Source organism: Scleropages formosus, chromosome 3 (genome assembly GCF_900964775.1).
Source record: "Scleropages formosus chromosome 3, fSclFor1.1, whole genome shotgun sequence".
Classification (NCBI taxonomy): domain Eukaryota; kingdom Metazoa; phylum Chordata; class Actinopteri; order Osteoglossiformes; family Osteoglossidae; genus Scleropages; species Scleropages formosus.
The window spans coordinates 22,722,518-22,745,669 of NC_041808.1; the positions used below are offsets into that span (position 1 = coordinate 22,722,518).

At 40.9% G+C, this 23,152-nt stretch overlaps 1 protein-coding gene across 1 annotated transcript; it reads left to right on the forward strand.

The window, feature by feature from the left end:
- The first annotated feature begins 19,974 nt into the window (after positions 1–19,974).
- LOC108936643 (retinol-binding protein 2-like) lies at positions 19,975–22,427 on the forward strand. Its single transcript, XM_018756150.2, has 4 exons — positions 19,975–20,100; positions 20,574–20,752; positions 21,150–21,251; positions 21,497–22,427. The coding sequence occupies exons 1-4, from the start codon at positions 20,028–20,030 to the stop codon at positions 21,548–21,550; spliced, it is 408 nt and encodes a 135-aa protein (XP_018611666.1). The 5' UTR covers positions 19,975–20,027; the 3' UTR covers positions 21,551–22,427.
- The last annotated feature ends 725 nt before the right edge of the window (positions 22,428–23,152 follow it).

The window sequence follows — 23,152 nt, forward strand, 5'->3', positions numbered from 1 at the left end:
TTCATCACTTTTTCTTCATTCCTCCTCCTCCCCCACTGATGACCGTTTTGCCTCGTTCTGTAGAGAAAAAATCATTTTAATCACCCACATGTTCTCAATGTCCGCCTACCCATCTATGCCAGGACTCCCTGCAAAGTCCTGCTGTAAAAGTGAAATCACTGACCTGCGTTTACAGAGAAAAGTCACCTGCTTTCTTCATCTTATCAGTTCTCCTCACTTAGAAGCCCTTTCCCCACAACTCATTCCTATCATCTCTCATTATTCATTCTAGTCTCCTGTGATTGCTTCCCAACTGCCTTTAAACTCTCCACATCTCACCAGTATTAAAGGCCTAAACTCAGTGCAGAATTATAGGCCAGTCTCTCTCCTCCCTTCTCAAAACTTTCCATTTCTTGCCCAGGGTGATCTTGAAAGATGTCTGTCTTGTTCTATAAATATTTCAATGCTATATGAAATGTTTCTGTGTTAAATGTGTTGTCTGTTTACTGGTGGTGCTTATTGCCTGGCTTGTATTTATTACTTTTACACAGCATTCCAGCATAGCTAAGAAATCTCTGGCTAAAGTGGACCACTGAGGGTCTATGTGGATATTAAAATCACCCAAAATTAGGAATTTTTCAAATCTGAAGTAGAGCATGGAGACTAACTCAGCAAACTCATTCGAGAAGGTGTCTTTGTGTTTGAGAAATGTATAAAATATAATCATTATTGACTGGGAGGCTAGTACAATTAGTGAGAGATATTCAAATGAGGAACAATAAAGAATGGTAACTGGACTTACAAAGGTGTAGACAACAAACACTGCTACAAACAGAAGACGGAGACTGAAGAAGCACAGCCATCAAGAATGATCTAGTTAAAAAAGAGGTGATCATGAGTTCTATGCCATGTTTCTTTCCTTTTTGTTTGTTTTAATGCTCCGCACAGGGTCAAAACAACATACATATAGTACACTGAGAAAAAGCAACTATTTCTATGTACACAGAGCGATGACTCAAGGTCAAGAGGTTACAATGGATTAGAGGTATGATCATTCAGTACTTTCTAATAACTTGCAGATATTTTCAGTATTCCAGAATTCATTGAAGATGTCATGCAACTCGAATGTCGTGTTTCTTTCAAGCACAGAAAGTCGAGTTTTTTTATTGACAAGGAAGCCATTTAAAAGCTCAGCCTTGTCAGTTGCATGTTGGGTGTTCGGCAGAGTAGCTCTCTAAGGCAGTGGGATTTGTGAGAAGTGGTGTGTTTTTTCCACACAAAGGCAATAAAGACTATTCACATTTAGCCCTGGTGCAGGAAGGTTTCACTTCCTGTTGCCAATAACTTCGATTCAGTATGTTGTCTGTTGCGGTTGGGTGAAAAAAGCATCTTGATCTCACTCACTTTCACTAACTGCTTTTCCTGCTCTGGGTCACAGAAGGGCAGGGCCTCTCCTAGAATCACTTAGCACAGGGCTGCAAGTACACCTTGGATGGGACACCGGTCTACAACAGGGGAGCCCCAAATTCACACACCACAGGCAATGTAGCATTGCTGGTCTACCTGCATGTCTTCAGAGTGTGGGAGGAAACCAGAGCACCTGTAGGAAATCCTATACAGACACAGGGAGAACAAATAAACTCCACATAGACTGAGCTGGGTTCAAATCTGTGCCCAAACAGCCCAGGCGCTATGAGGTGGCAACATTACGTGCTGTGCCACATAGATCTTGACCTGCAATGTATCATTTTTGGAGGTTGCAAAATCCAAGCAGGTAGTCATTGGTACATTTTTTCAGGAAAGTAATTCATTTTTAATGGAAGCAGGCCAGCAGTGCTGTATTTCGGGACCATGGTAGCTTCACGGAGCGTTCACGGTGATAAGGTGAACTTGGAACAGTTCTGGAATTATACAGTGAAAAAAGGACAAATGTGCTGGTAGAAAAAGGAGGGAAGTCAAGAAAGAAAACGGTAATGAAACTATTTAAAAGTGGCTGAGAGGAGTGGCAATCTAAGCCATGTCAAATCAGCATTGGAACAAAGTTTTGAAGAAAGTCCTAGAAAGGCAGAGCAGCACACTAGTGTATTGGGTACTGCTGCTGTGTCAGTGCCTGTTCTGCTTGGGTTCAAAAACACACATAGTCCTTCAGGTTAATTATTGACTGAGTTCTCTTGTACTGTGTGTCAATGTGTGGTTACCTTGCAATGGGCTGTGGTCCCATCCAGGATGACCTGCCTTGTGCCCTGCGTTTACAGGATAGGCCCCAGACCTCGGCCTTGCCAGCCGCATGTTGGGTGTTGAGTAGAGCACCTCTTTGAGGCAGTGCTCCCCCACAGCACCATGACATCTACTTGGACAAGAGGTTACTGATGGTAAATTAGAAAGTGCTAAAATAAGTTGCAAAGGAAATTGTTACCTGTCACTTTAAGATTTAATCCAATACAACATACAGAATTATCTTGAAGGGCAATATCATTACCTGACACTTTTCTCCAAAGTGACTTACATTGTTAGTGTACCTATAGTTATTTACCCATTCATATAGCCAGAGGTGGGGAGCAAACTTACAACCTTTGGGTTCAAATGCAACACCTCTAGTCACTATGCTACCAGCTGTCATTACAAATGATTTTGCGTGATCTGGGGACTGAAAACTATGCAAATAACTTGGCAGCGAGCATTACAAGCGGTAATAATTGTAGTAATCAGTAATGCTATGGGCTGCAGTATGTTATGGATTTGCATGGAGATTGTGGGTTTCAGGGATGAAGGCAAAAGTCTGTCAGGTATTTAGGTGCAAGTGGAAAAACCTGGGATAGTATCAGATCCATTTGAGTATAAAAAAGTGAGTAGAAAAAAGCACATTTCTACCAGTCAGTTGTGAAGTAATTAGAAAATGGGATATCACCCTTTCATGTCAATATTCAGTAGAAGCACTTTGTATCAAGTGCTTACTCCTGTTTTTGGTCGGAGCTATGAGTGAGCTGTAGTTTCCGCATTCCGCCACTAATACACATTTATTTATCTGATGACTTATAAGTATTTATCTATCTGCATAATTTTACTAGCTCTATCCAGGGTAAGCATCTTGCTCAAGAGCTCTAGTGATGGAAGCAGGATTTGAACCACTCATCTTGATAGCTAAAGCCAACCACACTAACCATCACACTACATTTCTGGACTCTACTATCCCTACTCCAGGACATTGGGATTTTTATGCCATTCCTGTATAGTTTTATGTGTCTGTGGCCAAATAACAGCAAGGTACCTTAGAGGCCTACACCTCTGCTCTTTTTCTGTCTATCTCCTAGTGGCAACCAGTACATTTTAATTTCTCTCCTCCCTCATAGGTAGTTTGAAAGATGCTGCTTCTCAGCAGAAGTGGGGCTCAAACCTGCAACCTTCAGGTTTAGAAGTGTCAGTACCAATCACTACACTACACTACCAGCTACCCTTATATTGAACCACCTATGGTAATTTTGACTTGTCTGGATGTGGCTATGAGGGCATTAGACTGGTGCTGGTGAAAATGTGGAATGTGGCTTTTGTAGTACATTTCGACAGTCCCACAGAGTTTCGATGTACGACAAGTGAATTGCCTCAGTGGTGACTCCACAGCAGTTTGGACCACATTGTTAGGAGCCAGTGTGAGTTTACATATTTGAGTTTTACTTCAGCTGGAAGGTAGGGGGAGCTGGAGGCTTATATCTGTGCTGATCTTGGAGTCGATATGAGGCCCATCACCATTTTGGAGATTCAGTGACTCCGCTGACACATTATGGACCTGTGCGGACCTAAACACCCCCTCCATTGCCTGTGCATGTGTCTCAACCAACCAACCACAGGGCTTGCTGCTGGGGTCTGAGCCCCTTTTCTATGTGATCTTGTGGTGCGGTGGTAGTGTGTCTGACTCCCAGTCATAGGGTTGTGTGTTCAAATCACATCAGGGTCAGAAAACCTTTTTCAGCATCCACAGAGCTTGCAGTCCACATTGAATCTCCAGGTGCCTTTTAAATAGGTGCTGTGATCAGTCAGCGGAAGTTCTGGCAGACTCCTTTGACACCTCACTGAAGGAATCCAAAGTTCCCACGTGCTTGGAAAAAACAACTGTCCCTGTGCAAAAGAAGACAAAGGTGCACTGACTCAGTGACTACAGGGCAGTGGTACTCGCTCCTGCAGTGATGAAATGCTTTGAGATGCTGGTGCTGCGACACATTAAATGGAGTATCCAAGATAGTTGGGACCAGCTTCAATTTGCATACTGCCACAACCGGTCCACAGGCAATGCCGTGTCCCTCGGCACTTCACACCATCGTGGCGCACCCAAACAACCGGCGGTGTTTTAGAGCACTGTTTATAGACTATAGCTCTGCATTTAACACTGTTGACAAATGTGATCACAGGTTCCAAGACATGGGACTCAGTACTGTTGTGTATTAATTATAGTGAAAACTCCGGGCTAAGAGTTAATAGGCCACTCTTAATAGCACCATGGGTTAGAGTTTGGTTGGCCGGCAATATGTACAGAAAAGGGTAGAAGAGTTGTTGCTGCATGTGGTTCAGTAAAGGAAAAAGAAAACATTATCCATCGCGTCTTATCTTTATTTGTGTTCGAGTGTAGTTATTGCACCCGTAAACACAACAAGTACCACCCTCTGCAACTGAGTACTGGACTTCTTAACTGGTAGATCTCAGCATGTGAGTGTTGGCAGCACCACCTCCTCTACGCTGATCCTTAACACTAACACCGCACAGGGCAGCGTGCTGAGCCCCCTTCTCTACTCCTTCACCTGCAGCTATGCAGACAGACACAGCTCCACCTCCATCATTAAATTTGTTAATGACACCACCATCTGCAAGACCAAGGAGCTGGTCCTAGATTTTAGGAGGAAGGTGGGTAGAGCACACACCCATCTACACTGGAGGAGATGCCAAGAAAAAGGTCAGCAGTTTTAAATTTCCACACACGTCGGCTACCGTCGAGAAAGCTTACCAAAACCTTTACTTCTTCAGACATCTCAGAAAAATCCGAATGTCTCCATCTCTACCCACCAACTTTTACAGGTGCACAGTAAAGTTCATCCTGACCGCCTCGATCACATCCCGATACACCTGCTCAGCCGAGCGCCCCAAACCAACAGAGGGTGTGGTGAGGTTGACCCAGAATATCACTGAAACTCAGATGCCCTCTGTCAAGGCATCTGTAACACACATAGTGTTATTAAAGTTCTCAGACTTGGACTGATGCGATTCTGTATATACCGTCCCAGGCTGATTTATCTGTGTTTTTCAACTGTGCTGTATTTTCCTGTTACGTAATATTCGTAATTTTGTTTGAGGAACGTGGCAAGCGATTCTTTCACATTCACAAAAAATGCAGCTCTACAACCGTGTGAAAAATTAAAGGCAGAAGGATCCGATACAAAGTAAAACTGCATTATTTTTTCGAAGGACTAAGTGTGCAGGTATATAACTGCAATGAGACATGGTTAAACTAGAAAATTCTTCCATTTCATAAATATACTGCACTTCCATTGAATACATTTGAATAGCTTAGACCTTGCATTGCCTAAAGGATGATAATGATGAAGATGATAAGGATTATTGTAAATTGTTGCTGAGCTGACACTTTTACCATAAAAAATCTACAGTGTTTAACCCATTTATACAGCGGGGTATTTTCACTTGGAGCAGATCAGGGTAAGTACCTTGTTCAAGGGTAATTCAGCAGCAGGAGGTTGTGTGTCCTGAACTAGGAAGCTTATTGTTAGAAGTCCATGTCTTTCAGAATTAAACTTCGGGCATTGCAGGCTGCACTTTTAGCAAGAGGGAAAACTATTTATGGTATCATTCATTCAATTCGTATGGCCAAGGTCACATTTCAGATAGACGATGCTAGAGAAAAATGTACAGTTATAAGAGGAGTACTTTAATTGTACCTCTGTACTCTTGTGGCTTCTTAGGGCTTCATTTTAAGGGGGCTTTTTCCAAACCTTCCCTGCACCTTAAGGGAAAATTCCACTAAAACACAGTGTGCTTTGCTTATGGCTCTGCCTCATAGCATCACATGTTGTATATAGCAGTAGGGTGTTTTCAGCACATAACTGTTAGCTGAGATAAACAACTTGGCAGCTTGGGGTTAAATAAGCTTTGGGTTTCTATGGCTGCTCTCTAGGCACTTTAACGTACTGGCTACATAAATACTGACTGGTAGACAAAACCTTCAACTAAGACTGAAGACACACACATACACATTGACCAAAGCCGCTTGTCCCAAGTGGGGTCGCGGTGAGCAGGAGCCTAACCTGGCAACACAGGGCGCAAGGCTGGAGGGGGAGGGGACACACCCAGGACGGGACGCCAGTCCCTCACAAGGGACCCCAAGCGGGACTTGAACCCCAGACTTACCGGAGAGGAGGACCCATCCAAACCCAATGAAAATATACTTCCAAATTATATTTATTTGTTGATATCTGGTTCTGATTCTGTTTGATGAACGTAGTCGTCTGGCTTTTTAGAAGTAACTCATCTTGTGTCAAATGGGTTATGAGAAAGCAAAGCTGAGTCTTTTGGGCCTCCGCATTCTGAGTTCTTCCAACCCAATACCGATTCAGAGTATACCCCCCCAACATACACAAAACTTCAACCCCATTGACTCATTCACCTGTGTATTTAACTTGGACATTATTAATCACAGATAGTCCTGGGGCTATCACTAAGTTCTTAGCAGCTGACCACACTCATTTATCTTGCATATCTTTCTACTTTTTAGTGTGGCATCTGACATTACATCTGAATGGAACTGAATGCTTTCTTACTAGTGCCAATAATTTGTTGCCTGCCTGCCAGAGAGTAAATATTAAAGGTAACTTTAGAAAAAGTCTTGTGTAATTACTAACAAATTTGCATGGTTTGTGCATATTTAAATTCCATCTTATAAACATAGGCTAACACACACTTGCACGTATGAATACGCACTGAAAAGTGCTGCAGAAAGTACATAGCGATGAATTTCACTGCACCAGATTTGCTATCATAAAAGATAGTTTGTTAGAACAGGAAAAGATCTTTGAATCACTGAATCCATTAGTTCTATTAAGCTCTTAATTGCTTAGCTAGGAGAAAATCAATCATGTATATAGATTAACACATTAGGATGACAGCTGTGGAAGTTTCAAATATTTAATTTGAAAAACTTTAAAGAATTAAGCAGCCCGTTCCTTTGACAAGTTATTTCTTTGAAGTAACTTCACAGGAAAGGAACAGCAGCAAGGAGAGGCTTCTGAGGAATGATAGCACAGTAAAATGAAAAAAATGGATCATGAATGTGAATAAAGTGAAACACAAATAACACAAAATTTTAAGCTTTTTTTTATTATTCTTGCATCTTGTGCAGAAAAATACCCCACAAAAATAAAAACAACCAATTAAATAAAAACATTGTAAGGCTATTTTTATCTTCTTTATAAATTAACTTTACAAATTATCGGTTTCTAGACACACAAACTTTAATAAATATTTAAATATTTATTAAACATTTATAAATATTTAATTCAAGGAATAAATAACATAAATACATCAGACCTCACGTAACAAAAACTGCTAAAATAAAATCTAGATTTAAAAGACAAGCTCTAAAAAAATTTTGTTGCAAATATTATAAAATATGCTGATATTATCATTGTCATGCACTGAAATATTCTTATTAAAAGAGACATATTCTGGTATTTTAACTAATTTTAGGAGATTTTTTTTCATCTTTTTCCATAAAAAACAAATGTTATTTTATGCACTTACAACGCGAATTTGCCTGACAGGGTGATTTCCTGGACTAAATTAATTTTGTTATGTGAGGATTGGCTGAATAAAAAAATGTGTAGCGAGGTGATATGCTGTTACTGTAATTAATGTAGTTTATATCCTGTCATTTGTGATAGTATTGAGTAACTTTGGGGATCTCTTCAGGTGCTGTTTAATGTAAATTAGGTGTAAAACTAGTAAACTGTACCTAATTAGATAGATTCTGGTCATAGGTAGGCTTTACACAGTTTTAGCAGTTAATCTTTTTTTTGATGATGAAGGCCTACTTTTGACCTTTTACAGAGAAGTAGCTTATGACTGTACTGAGATGAAGACGAGGACTGCGATAGTTTAGTCCTTGTGCTGTTCAGCAGTAATGTAACTTAAGACTCTGGTGATGGTGATGGCTCGAATGCGGAACCCCTTCAGCACTTTGCACATCTGCAGCCTCTCGTCAAAGGTGTGGTCTTTGACGGATGAGTCCTGAGGAAAGGATGACAAAAGAACACTTTCCCTTTTAAACTGAAGCTACTATTTTACATTTATGGATGTTTGAGGCTTCATGGTTGCATTATGATGCAATCTTACAAATCAGAAATGAAAATGTGAATTTTTTTAAAATGTGAACTAGAAAGAATATGTTACCTTTAATGCCGAGGTGTCTCTAGGCAAAGGTGATGAGAAACAATGCTGTTTATGAGAAAAGCATAAATACATTTTATTATGTTTATGAGTGACTGACAGAATTACAGATCTGAAATATGGGAGCTTGGAGTTGACTATACATTAAAACTAGAAGACATTGTCACACCCTTTGAACCATGAGAGAATTATATTAACATGCAAAAAGACTAACAATGTTAATTCTACTTGCCAGATGGCAGCTAGGATCAGTCACTCCACCTCCCGCCCCCCATAAATGAAAGTAGAAAGTCTGCATGTATGTGTGGGAGTAGCGGCATTCCTCGCACCTCCATAAGATCATCAATGGCCTGGACCACAGTGGCGTCCAGAGCGGGGCTGCAGTAAGCGAGCAGCACAGCTCTGTAGTGCTGAAGATCTACTTTGATGCTCTGCAAGCACTCCCTCTGCAGCAATACATGATGTGAGCACTGTTAGCTTCCCAAGGCGCACAGAGAATTTCCTGGTGCTGACAAAGCAGACAGTGATCCATAGCAGCTACCGTAATGAGTTTGATCAGGAGTGCAGTAAAATTCCACTCCTTTCTCACTACCTGGCCAACACCTGAAATACTGTTTAATTAACCAAGAAAGGCAAGTGAAAGCTGAGACTGAGCACTGTGCGTGTGTCACCACCAGCACACCCTGCAGCACTGCTGCTGTGTTAGAAATACCTGGTCAAAGACTGCGTTCCCGGCGTCGCCAGAACATACCGCCGCCTGCCAGGTGATACAAAAAGCGGGGTCACACTGGTTTAAATAGGTGCGCACAAACCAATTAGCGTACACACTAAATGAAACACACACCGCAAGCATGCACGTTCTCGAAAATGACGCGCGGACAATCACACGCGCCACGCGAACACCCACCTGCCAAGGGGCGGGCTGGCACGCGGACACCGCCGTGCTCATGTGCGCGCGCTGCTCCGAGCAGTTTATTCCCTTGAACAAATTGTCCTGCGTTGGGGAAAAATGCAATGACCGAAGTGCATCACTTGCAGTGCAAAATGCGGGCTTCGCACTCGCAGCAACGCAGCGCAGTATATCACACCGTTAATCATAACTAAAATTAAACATTCTGAAATGATAATTCTATAATTCTGGTAAAACCACTGAGTTCGAATTAGTGCGAGTGTGCATTATATGTAATGTAGGTAGACAGACACACATACATTGTAACGACCCGCATTACCGTTTTAAGCGGGAAATGTGTTTATTGTAATTGGTTAGCGGTCGGTGACGAACGGGGAATAGGGGGGTGATCGCGTCTGCCGGGGGGAGAAAGAGGAGAGAGCCTGGGGGCGCTAAGCAGTCTGGGAAGGCGGGCTAGACGCGCAGGTCCCGGAGGAAACGGGGTCCTCGGACCGAGAGCGTTATTTCCCTGTGTGCCGGTGTTCAAATAAAATGTTAGAGATGAACGCTGCCTCTGCGTCCTTCTTCGCCCCATCCAAACCCACGGCGCTGCGCGCCACAGTATATATATATAATTATATACAATCTTCCTGCGTCTTATAAAAGTAATGGGTTCCTGAAAAACCTTAAGGTTTACTATGAACTATTACCATAATTAGTATTAACTATTGCCATTTGTTTCAATGGTAAAAAAATGTGTTTCTGAGATCCAGAAATGACACTTGTTTATGATATTATGGTAAAAAAATTATATCAGCAGTTAACCTTAGTTATCATAACACAAAAAGGCGGTTTCCCTTCATCAATTACTTTAAAATACTGTATGACTGTCTAGCTCTGTTTGTTTAGCTCTTTATACCTGTAGTACGAACAGTACACACTTTAACGCAGGCTCCGTGTCTCCAGGTGCCCCACTTTTCCCCACAGTCCAAAGGCGTGTATGTGGATTGGTCACTCTAAATTGTCCAAAGCGTGTGAATATCTGAGTCAGTGTGTGTCTGTCTGTCTGTTTACTTTATTCTACTGCTGAAACCAAAGGTAAAAGCCAAAAACCATGGCATGTCTAATAATATCATCTGTCGCCGCATGAACTTTATTATAGGTTATGTTAGAAAAAACTTGCGCTTACAGAAAAACTAATAAAACATAAAACACTATATATGTATAAATATAAAAAACAAGGCGAAAGAAGCAGCAAAACAGCAACATACACTGAATATGTATGCATAATCACCAGTTATGCATACTTATAATTCAGTATACATGTCATTTGTGTGTCTTCTTTCGTTTAATTTATATACTATTTAAATATTAAATACATATATACTTTAATATATGCAACTGGCGGTAACATATTATATAAACACACATATCATCGCCAGTTAACACTTGAGAATGTGAGAGACTTACAAGAGCCACGGCCTGCGTCACGTTCCACAGCAGTGCCCTGGAGCGCGTGGCGCAAGCGCCGCAGCCCTCGGGACGACGCGCATCGCTCGCGCGCAGCGGGCTGCCATAGGTCAGATGGAGCAGGATGAGGCAGAGGCACGAGAGCAAACCTGCAGGGAACACAGCGCGCGAAATCGATAAGTTCTGCAGTCCCGCTATAATTCGACCGACAGCCGACAGACTGAAAGTAAAGCGTGTGCATTTTTCAATGGTGCGAGTGTGTCGAAGCACAAAATAATAATAGCTACTCACAAAACTTCATGCTTGGCATTTTTGGATCTGGCCCTGGGTGTCAGGGGTTGTGTTTCATGCTTCATCTCTGATCACATTTATATATTGTCTGAAAGGTAGGGATTTTCCTTATACAGAAACATAACAATAAACTGAAAGCGCGCTATCGAAGAATATCGCCCACTTCTGTGTAATTTCCTATATAGATATAAATAAATATGCAGCGAGTTGTAAGGTAGAAACTGGAATTAACGCTCGACATGGTTTCGATTTTACACTTGTGTACATCTGAGTGAACGAATCGAGGGCACTCCTGGGCCTGGGACAATTCTGCGGTGGTCTTCTTTCTTGTCTTTTCTGTCTGTCAGGGATAGTTGGGCGGCGGCGGGGGGGGGGGGGGTCTTCACATGTGTGTTGACGTCACTGCAGGTTTTGAGCGCGAACGGAAACTACAAGCTCGCGTAGCGACCGCCGAACACTGTCCATGTGGTCTCTCGGTTTCATAGTGCGGTACGAGCCTCGTTCTCAAATATCGCAGTATATTATATTCTGCCATACCTTCACAGAAAAATAACCCCTAATTAGTATCTTCAACCTGTTTTCAAATGATTATGACAGACTGTATTATATTAAGTAGTACTAGTGTCAATAATCACCCACATATTTTTGCAAAACGAGTTTATGTCTTAAATTTTACTTTAATATTTAATTACGTACTTGAAAATAATTTATTCTACTAGCTCATTTGAAAGCACCATGACGATCGTGGTGATGTGGCTGTGTTCAGATCATATTCCTAGAAGATTACAAGAGAGAATCCAAATTAAACTTTTTAACAGGTTTTGATGGCCTCCTTGCACTGACTAATAAAATATGGAATTAAAAAAACAATTAAACAATTAAAATATCGCTGTTTTCTAACGGTAACCTTTCATTCATTAGAACTGATAGAATCAGATACAGAAACAGTGATTTAGTTTATAGTATTTACATATCATATCAGCTGCTGGTGGTAAGTAATTCATTTATACGGTCCCTAAATTTATACAGTGCCCTTTCAGTCAAATTTAAATTTGGACTCCTCTTTAGTATAGTGTGCTGGCGTTATGGCACTAAACCCCTGAAGAGCACTTGCAGGTGCCTTGTCAGATACTATGATACATAAAAATTGTACATATTTTGTCAGAGTCTTAATCAGTTTAACATTTCATGAATGTGTCATGAAGAAGCCATGTCTGTACATGTTTAAACCTCAAAGCCACATGGGATTTCCACCATAATTCCAAGAAGATGCTTCCAGTGTTGTCTGGTCAATGGGTCCTGCAGTCAGTGAGAGATGAGACATGCCAGAAGCTTGCTTCTCTTTCTAGAAAAGCTGGTCTGTGAGCTGTACGACGAGTACTTCCTCAAGTGTGATGTTTCTGGGCTGACTCTGCATTTAGAGGAACTCTCCGTGTTTCTGTGAAGCCACAGGCCACGGGGGAGCAGGACAGTCAGAAGAGGGACAGCCCAGCCTCTAGATCGATTACTGGAAACACTGCTTTTCCTGCCTTTGAGTCTCTTCTTCTACACAAGGTTTTTACTCCAAACACAGCTTGAGGTCACCATGCAACATAGTCCAAGATACGCAAAATGTCCACAACAATACAATACTAGTAAAATAGCAGTCGACAACAATAGTAGCTCAACCATGATGAATTAATTGCAGTTTTTGTGAACTTTGTTTTATTTCCAGAAAAGTTACCTCAGGGCTCTTAAAGAGAATACATAAATGAATATTAAAAACAAAGAGATATCCAACAGTTGCCACGACTAATAACTAAGAAGATGCACATTTAAAGACTTAAGGGTGAAAAGTCAGGAAAGCACCAGAGGAGAGGAAATAAATATTCCTAATTTTTTTATCAGGAACAAACCCTATGGGTCCAAGGCCAAATATCTGCACATCTTCCAAGGCATAGTAACACTGTACAAGTATTGCAAAATATTACAATAGTAAGAAATCTGTATTGTGCAAAGTTTATGTCTTGCAGCATGGCCCTCTTGAGTACTGATAAGGGGTGATAGAGTCCAGCCATCTTCATCTCACACCGCTCGTGGATCAGATTTGGCTTGAAAATTAAAATTTTGAAATGACGGTGAAGTATGGAGAAGTTTTTTTTTGAATTTAGAGTCTTTTCACTCAGTGTGGAATTCTGCTCATTTGTTTTAATGGAAGAATTGGTTTTTATGTACAGCAGTTCTTATGTGAAACTTATTAATTTCATTCATTAAAATTATTTGGAAAAAATTACCTATTTGTAGCTTAGTTATCTCTCAACAGGAACAGTGTGACTAGTAAACATTCTGGTAAAGAAACATTTTTAAAGTAATTTTATGTCTCTTGGGGTTCCAAAGGACCCTTTATAATGGCTTGAGTGACGTGAATGTTTAATGTAATAACATTTTTTTCTCTTCTGCTCGTCTCCTGTCATGCAGATACTGTGAGCAGTAGTTATAGAAGTTTAGAAGTTATGTGAAACAGCTGTGAAGTACGTGCTAAAAGAAAGCAAAGGGAGTAGAAACAGTGAGTGGGACAGTTCTGATACAGAAGAGTGATTCTGAAACAGCATTTGATCAGTCTAGCACTTCTGGAGATTGTGGTTCTTCAAGTGCAGCCATAGCCTTCACCAGTTTCGCCGAGAGAGCTTGGGCACGTGGTTGTGGGCATAACAGAGTTGTCTGAGATGTTGGTGGTACTTCTGAAGTGAGTTTGCTGCCCAGTCAGCCACTTCAAGGGAAAAACAGCTTTTGGTGAAGCGTAGACCCATCACCCACTGGTCGCCAACGTAAGCAGGGTGCGCTGTGAGCACATCCAGTAGTAACGCCGTCTGGTTAGTGCAGCAATGTACATGATGCATACTCTTCTTCTATACAGAAAATCAACACTGAAAAAAAAAATTCTGTATTATAATGGAATAAAAAGGGTTGTGGATAATCTTGATTATCTTGCAATAATGTGCACCAATAGGTGCAAAATAAATCAGTGGCCCATGGTTTTATTTTTCAACGTCGCTGCAATTGCTGCACTTTGTTCTTTGGACGAGTAATTTTCCATCGAAGGATGGGGGTCTGATGGGGGCTGTTGCGCATTCTTTCTTGGAGCCAACTGCAAGAAAATCATCTTACACAACGCCTAAAGCTCGCCAAAACTGCAACAATCCTCTTGTTTTCTCTGTCCACAACATGTTGACAGAAAAGTACATCGTTTGAGAAACCAGTGTCTCCAGGAAACAGTTGGGAGCAAGTTTTTTTGCTAAAAGTGTGAACAGGAGTATGTTGGACAAGTTGTGCATTTCAGACTGGCTGAAGTGACATAATTAATTAACTCTTTTCATTCTTGTGCTGGCTCTTAGAATCTGTGGCATACTGGCTACTGAGGGCTTTTAGGTAAGAACTGCAGCCTCTAGCTGGCAAATAAGACCTCACACCAAATTGAACATCTTTATAGCCATGGCATCTAAATGGCATGCCGAAAGTACTTAGCTTTGCGCCTTCTACATCCAATTTTCGTTCACAACTTGTGTCTGGTATTCATAACTAGAATTTAACTGTTTTCTGTTTAATCACAAAGTGAAAATTACAGATGTTTATGGGATGAATCTGACACAGCAGGGTGCTGAGGGCAGTGCTAGGCAGGAGCAGTGATATAGGATGTCGCCACAGGACTATTCAATGGGTGCACAAGGTGAGAAGTGGTACAGTATGAAATTCTAGATTACTGAGATTTAAAGCAAGGTCAGAGATCCAGAGGAACCAAGAGTACAGTGATTCTTCAACTTTGACTTATGAACACAACTGCTACCAGAAGTCCATTTTAATTAATTAAAGAATTCTGTAAAACATATTTAATTTCTTTTTATTAACTTAAAACAACATTAAAATTAATTTTAAATTAATAAAAATAATCACTTCCAGCGGTAGGCCGATTCTTTCCGTAAGCATTTACCATCAACTGCCGGCAACTATAAACATACGTTGTCTCCACAAACTCCTATTCAATGCTGATTGTCTACCGATTCTGTGGCGACATCCTATGTCACTGCTCCTGCCTAGCACTGCCCTTAGCGCCCTGCTGTGTCATGAATCAGAACATTCATTTGACTACAAAAATCAGAACCTAATTTTGACCACTCAGTGTACATTGTTTCTGTGTTCATAAAACTGTGATTTTTGGAAGGGTTAAGTGGAAATTTTTTGGGGGGGGCTTGAATTTCAGAGACAGGGACTCTTCTTTTTAAAAACTAATATTTTCTGTTTGCAGGGGGGATGGTGGCGCAGCAGGTTTGGCTGGGTCCTGCTCTCTGGTGGGTCCAGGGTTCGAACCCTGCTTGCGGTGCCTTGGACTGGCGTTCCCCTCCCCCTCCAGCCTTGCGCCTTGTGTTGCCGGGCTAGGCTCCTGTTCACTGCGACCCTGCTTGGGATAGGTGGTTTTAGCCAGTGTGTGTGTATCTTTTCTCTTTAAAAGTGGTTTATTTTGAAGATGGATTATTTAGCATTTTATTTTCATAAGGTTAGGGCCTTTTGTCACATCTCTATGTGGGGGTATTACAGAGACTCGGAACTGGGTAAGGATATATACCAGGCAATGAACTATGAAGACAAGTAACAGAACTAAACTGCAGGTAATGGTGAGCTTCCACAGAGTTCCAGAAGTCTATTGCTTTTTGATGTACTGAGCACCACTGTCACGCCTTCCACCTCGGCAACGAGGAACACCTGCGGCTGATCAGGGTCCGGGCACATAAAAAAGACATCCCGGAGCGCAGGAAGATGCGGAACCTCGTTCAGCCTTACTCTTCGCTCCCGCTTCTCGGATTGTTTTGCTCACATCTTCCCTGACCTCCCCGTCCGTGTTCCTGTTCCTCGACCCTCCTACTCCTGAATCTCCTCACCCTCTTCATCTCCCTCGACCCATCGCCTGATCTTCGACTCACGGTTTTTCGGATTCTCCTCGTAACGACGCCTGCTCCTCGGTGACCTTCGCCAGTTTCCTGACCACGACTCTCGGATCGTCCCCTCATCCTGTGCGCCTCTGCGCTGCACTTGGGTCTGATGACCCGCTTCCTGGACGGAATCATGACAACCATTTAGTACTCAGGAGATGAAGCTCTCTTGTGGGAACTGGCATCAGCATAAATAAAACTCATTCCAATCCTTGAGTTCTCTGGGCATATTGGCCACAGTTCCAACTACTCAGGAAAAGTCACCAAGGCAAGAAAATACAGAAATTGCCTAAGCTTTTAGTTTGGGAGATTGAAGTGACAATGTAACACTGGATAAAATGTGACTTTAAATGATTTTAATATGTTAAGAGCAACTTTTTATCCTTTTTTGTGAGTGAGGCATTTCATGAGTTTGTCTAAATTGTCCTTAAGATGAGTTATTTGGTGAGTCAATGTAATTAATTTAAATTAGGTGTATGAATATATATTTGAAAAAACAAATTATAACCTGTGTAGGTTAAAGCAGTTCATCACATATAATTGCTGTCAAACTGTTTAAAAGTATTATGATTTTCTTATATATGGTAATAACGAAATTAATTATTAGTATTGAATTCTCTTGGGATTTTCATTTATGATTTGTATTCATACAAATAACCACTGGTTGTGAGTGACTGAGGTTGTTAATTTGAGGAAGCAGCTTTGTCTGTGAGATCATCAGCATCCTCAGAACATCTGTCCAGCAAACCAGTTCAGCACAGATCTTACAATGGTGTGTCTGTTTTCATTTTTTGTTTCACTTTTACTATTTTACACTGTCTTTTATCCCTGTCACTTAGTGTTCCTCTTCAGTGCATCATTGTTATTGTTGGGGAATTACATTATTGCTGTATTATGGATACAGTAGGGTTGTCACTGGTTCGCTGTGAATCCCACTGACAAAATTGATGACTTTACCTGCCACAGATACCTGGTAAGTTCAGAACTTCTTGAGAAAATCCAAGAGCTGGAGGAGCGCATAAGGACCCTACGGGATACTAAACAGGCCTTGAGAGCCACATGAAGATTGTTGGTGGCAGAGGGTTTGGCCAGTGGGCCCCAGAGCTGTGGAGTGCTCTGCCTAATACAGTGAAAAATGTCCCCTCCATTGCTGTCTTTAAGATAGACTAAGTAAAATCTAATACATGAAATACATGATCAATAGTTGATCCCAGCTGATGTTCTCAAAAGCATACTCTTTTTTTTCCCTGAGCTGTCCTGGGGCCATGAGAACACCAGCGCCTCAGTAGCACACGGGTACTGCCACCCTCTGGACATGTGACCTGCTGCTGAAAGCCAGTGGCTGCCTACCCTGGGGTACTGGATCAGCAACCAGGTGCTTGGATACCTACCTTCCATATCTCTGTGTGATAGACATACAAGTACCCTGCCACAACTTTAAAATGTTCAGAAGGGAAGGGAAGCAACTGGTACTTGGACCCCCGGAGGTTTATCTTCCTCCCTTTGTTTGCAGTGGGAGTTTTTTGTTTTTCTTTTCTCAGCCGTCAGCAGGCTTATTGTGATAGTTAACTCTAACTGCTGCTATTTGAATTGTATCTTTGTGTTGTATTTTGTGTTGTATCTTGAACTTTATTCAGTCCCCTTTGTCACTTTGCTAAGAAGAGCACTCTGTGAAAATAAACAGAATTGAAATGATTATATAGTTGGATTTGTTCAAGAAGAACTGTGACCTTTTCATTAATCGCTAGAAGGAATTTCTGTCTCCTTTCAGTGCCTATATTAAAAGGCAGTAGTTCAGTCACCACTCTGAACTGTATTGTTTCCAGGATAATGTAGAGATTGATGTATTAGATCTCATAAGATAGCCAGACTGATATAACTGAAGTTTTTTAAAAAAAACTTAAGGGCTTGAGCTGCCAAGTGTTTCTCTTTGGCTCAAAATATGATACAAGTCACTGTACATAATGAAATACTTACTGTGTCAATGAAATCACTGTGTAACAGGCAAAAATACCATTGCACATGATAATAAGTATGAAACAAAGGGGAGTTATGTTTTTATAAGTAGTTTCATAAGCAGCTTTTCATTATACAGGACCCTGTTCTATGATGAATCCTAATGTTATACAGTACGAAAGTTTTAGGTACTTGGAGAAAAAAGCTGTAAAGTGAGAATGCTTCCAGAAATACACACACACACACACACACACACACACACACACACACACACACACACACATACAATTTGTAAAGCATAACATATATTTGCAAGTTGTTTTATATTAAAGTACAACTAAAACAAGGACAAAAGCAAACACACACATTTTCTGAACCGCTTGTCCCAGACGGGGTCGCGGGGAACCGGAGCCTACCCGGCAACACAGGGCGTAAGGCCAGAGGGGGAAGGGGACACACCCAGGACGGGATGCCAGTCCGTCGCAAGGCACCCCAAGTGGGACTCGAACCCCAGACCCACCGGAGAGCAGGACCCGGTCCAACCCACTGCGCCTCTGCACCCCCCCTTCCAGAAATAATGCTCTTAATTAATAAACTTCCTACAAAGCTTAGTAACCATCCATCATCAACAACCCCTTGGTGCAGCGGGTTTGGCTGGGTCCTGCTTTCTGGCAGGTTTGAGGTTCGAGTCCTGCTTGGGGTGCCTTGTGATGGACTGGTGTCTCGCCCTCGGTGTGTCCCCGCCCCCTCCAGCCTTGCGTCCTGTATTGCCTGGTTAGGTTCTGGTTTGCCGTGACCCTGCTTGGGCTAAGTTGTTTCAGGCTGTGTGTGTACTTTCTTTAACAACATACAAAACTCTTACTGTAATACTGTAACTTCTTGCAAAAGGAATGCTGGGAAATTTAAAATATACTCTTTCCCATTGACACTAATGCAGAAGACATTACGTAACTGTCTAAAACAAGTATTTTTCTGAAAGAAGACTTTTACACAGCACTGTACTTCAGTTTTTTTTTACTTGATGCTTTTTTACTTCTGCTCAAGTACTTTTACTTGAGGATTTAAAAAAGTAAAGTATTTCTATTTTAAATGTGCAAGTGTTAAATTAATAGAAAAGGCAGAGAGAGTGCAAAATCAGGCCTAGGAAAACCTTTCTACTGAGCTATGTTAATTCGGTGGCTGTGCCTTCTTGGTTCTAACCGGAATGTTGCCTAATATATAAATACTGATGTGCCCTTTGCTCTAAGTAAATAGCGGGAACTTGAGAAACATTAAACAAACATACTGTATTTGTTTAAATTACTGTTAAATTCAGCTCCGCATGGATTCCGTGCATAGATGTATATGTGTACTGCACGTCCATGTATACATGTGTGAGTGTGTAGTGATGAGAAGTCCATGGGTTCCACTTGTGAACTAACCAATGTGCCACCTTTAGTAACTAGAGTTGGACTGCTCCTTCCAAGCACATTGGTAAATTACACTGCCACTTTAAGCATTCTCATTCTCATTCTTTCGTTCTTAGTTCTCTGACTGTCAACTGACATTATTGTTGCTACTGTTACCGTTATTTATTGTTATTGCTGTCACTGCTGCTATTGTTATTTACTGTCATTGACACTGTTTTGTTTGTCATTGTTTTGTTTGTGCAGTATTTCTATTGTCCTTGCCCATAGTCTGTGGAGGGGCATTCAGGAAGATTTTCATGATGCATGTACATGGTACTTGTATCTATGACAATGAACTTGAAACTTGAACTTGAAACATGTTTGTGTTTGTGCGTGCGCGAGAGAGATTATGTGCGCTAGTGGTCCTCGTGTGTGTGAACCACTACAGTTTGACACCGATGACCCTCACCTCAGCCATTACAGTCGTAGAGGTGCAGTGTCCATTATCCCCTCCCTAGAACAGCAAACTGTCTTATCTAATGAACTCTGTCCCCAACTCCTGGTGGCCCATTTCTATAAAAACCCCCAGCTCGTCTACACTTCCTTTTTGGTGAATGGGTTCCAGTGTTTCTGCAGCTTATTGCTACCATGCCTGCAGACTACAGTGGCCGATGGGAGATGGTTAGCAATGAGAACTTTGAGGACGTCATGAAGGCGCTCAGTAAGTTCTGAATTCGATGAACAAATTCAATTTCATTTTAAAAGCAGAGGTAGAGGGAAAGAGCGGAAAACAGCTAATTGTACTCTTTTTATCTGCATGTACTAATAAGCCAAGATTGCTGTGCCAATGTGAGGTTCAAAAGGCTGATTTTCAAAAATTTAATTTTCTTACTAATACGGAGGAACAGCTCTCAGATATCACATTAAGATAAACATTACCAGAGTGGCATCTGTCAACCATCCACCGTTCAGTTTGTCCCAGTGTACTGAAAAGCTAACACATTTTATATGTATTCTTAGAAAAGAGATAGGAGGAAGAGTAGAAACATATAATCAGTTGCCCAGTTTATGTAAAATAAAAAATGCTCAAAATGCTGTCAAATACTTGATTCTCATCCAATGCTAATTCAAAATATAGATTTGCTAATTAGGTATCTTTTTATTTGCTTACCTTCTTTGTGTTGCCTTTGTTAGATATTGATTTTGTGACCCGTAAAATTGCCGTCCATCTGGCCCAAACGAAGGTTATTATCCAAGATGGGGACAAATTTGAGATCAAAACTTTGAGCACCTTTAGGAACTATGAGATGAAATTTACCGTGGGGGTTGAGTTTGAAGAGCACACCAAGGGCCTAGACAACAGGGTGGTCAAGGTGGGGCCTTATTATCAAATTTACCACCCTAATATTTCTTCTTTTCCCGCTTTCCATTTCCCATTTTTCCTCTGTATGATTTCACTCATTTCTTTTCTCTTCTCTTATTTCTTACCTTCCTGTTTATTTTGCATTCTCTTCATTTTGTCTCAAATCCTTAAAATCACAGTGTTACAGACAAAAAGAATGTGAGCTGAAGTATCGGAATTGATATTGTGCTTTGTGTCATGCTCCTGATTATTCAACATTGGTGTAATAAAGCTCGGACCTAGCCTTTTTTAAAAAGATGCCGAGACCACAGAAAGAGTGCAACGGAAGCCATAAACATAAAGCGGCAAAGTAATGGTATTGTGCTTCAGCTGAATGTGAACATTGTGAATATTTCTTATGGCCTTAGACCCTGATTAAATGGGACGGGGAGAAGCTCGTGTGTACCCAGAAGGGAGAGAAGGCTAATCGAGGATGGAAACACTGGATTGAGGGAGACCAGCTGCACATGGTAAATAACCAAAAAATGCCTATATTGCTAAAATATAGCGTAGATATTACTAATTCCTCAGAATGTGGATTGAAAACTGTTGTTCTGTAATGTGTATGACTGAAAGGAGGTTTAGCGCCGTCTGCAATGCATTTCGAAGTACATGCACAAAGTTAAGTGCAAAAGGCATGAATTCCCCACTTGCTATTTCACTCCATTCTGTTGATGGTTGTATAACAGAGCATTATTTCTATGAAAATTTTTAGGAACTGACTTGTGAGGACAAAGTCTGCCACCAGGTGTTCAAGAGAAAGGAATAAAGAAATATGTGTATTATTAGATAACTCTTTCACAATGTATTAGGAAGTAACTTGTGTGCAGTCTTATCCAAAGACAGTCGCATGTTTTCAATCTGCAGTTTACTGAAGCAGCTATGAGCAGGATAAGTTCTTCTTTAACATTGTAGTAGAGTGGCATATCCCTGTAACCATTAAATGATGTGTCCCGTATTTCACCAACAATCCTTAGTTACCCTGCATGTTTTCTTTCTGCCCATGTGCATGAAAGTTAAATCATAGATTTCCTGAATTACCAATGTGATCTGACATCCTTTAGTAAATGTCTACACTGATTTGCCATTGCCTTGTTTGGTAGTTGTAAAAATACTAACTGACATTACTGTGCTTTTAACTTTTGTGAAAAAATAGCACAAGCGTTAAAAACATTTACTGTCTAAGCAAGTGCAGAGTAAATTATTTATGCAGTTTATCTTTACCAAGAAAATCTGTCGATGTCTGTGTTAAAGCCATTTTAGGGAATCAGTACAGATAGAACAATAGGCCTGAAAGTTCCATTGTATACCATACAATTTATTCAAACATTTATATCTGGATACTGTTGATGTGTGGTATTTTAGACAATTCATATTTAACATAGAAATAGTAAAATGTGCTAACAGTATGAAACTAAACAAGGGTATAGGTACAATATACACATACAGTATTAACACTTGACTATTCAGCAGTAAGGCTAGAAATGTTTCTGGAACAGAGCAAGATTTGCACCCAAAAAGAGGCAGAAATCATCGGGGGGAATTGTACAGTGTGTACGTTTGGCTTTGTGAATGCATTGTTTACCGTGGTTTGTGTTCCAGTTAGTGTTGAATAAACTTTTGATTGATTTTCCTGTTCTAAAATGTCTTAACCAAGGGTCTCAGAAAATTTCTCAGAAATCTTTCTCATCTTTCCTGCAATGACTTTGTACACACATAATCTGGAAGTATTATCATACTGTAATTATTATTAACTTTGCACAGGGTGGCTTGCATAACAGCTTTCAACTGTGTGCCCATTTCTACAGCAGACCATGCACATTTATTACATTATTACATTATTGTTATTAGTAAGCAAATCAAACATAGTAAACACCAGCATAAATAACTCTTTTTCTTCCTTTGCTTTTGCTCTTTTCCCAAACCATTCTTTGATGCTGAGGAGTGGTGCACATTAAATCCATGTCTACCAATATTGCACGTTTGGAAATATAGTATATATCTCCGAAAGGAACGCTTAGGGTGGGCGGCGTGCTGCTGTTCTATAACAGCACAGTTAGCCACCAGCAGGCTGACGACATGAAGTTTGCTCTTATTCTGTCTCCATACAGGACTGGATCTTACATCTAGCTGGGATGTACAATTTATTCTTATACAGCACATGAAGTCCTGAAGGCAGACTCAGATCCTTCACTTGGGTACAGATAAAATATAATAAAACCACCACACTACAACACATTTTCAGGAGATTAGGTGCTGCAATAAGACAACTAATTTGTCACCAGAGAGCCATTTAGCCTATATTTGCCCTATTTACCCATATACCCTAATTAACAACTAAAAGCCAGTCTAGATGACCAAACACCAGAAG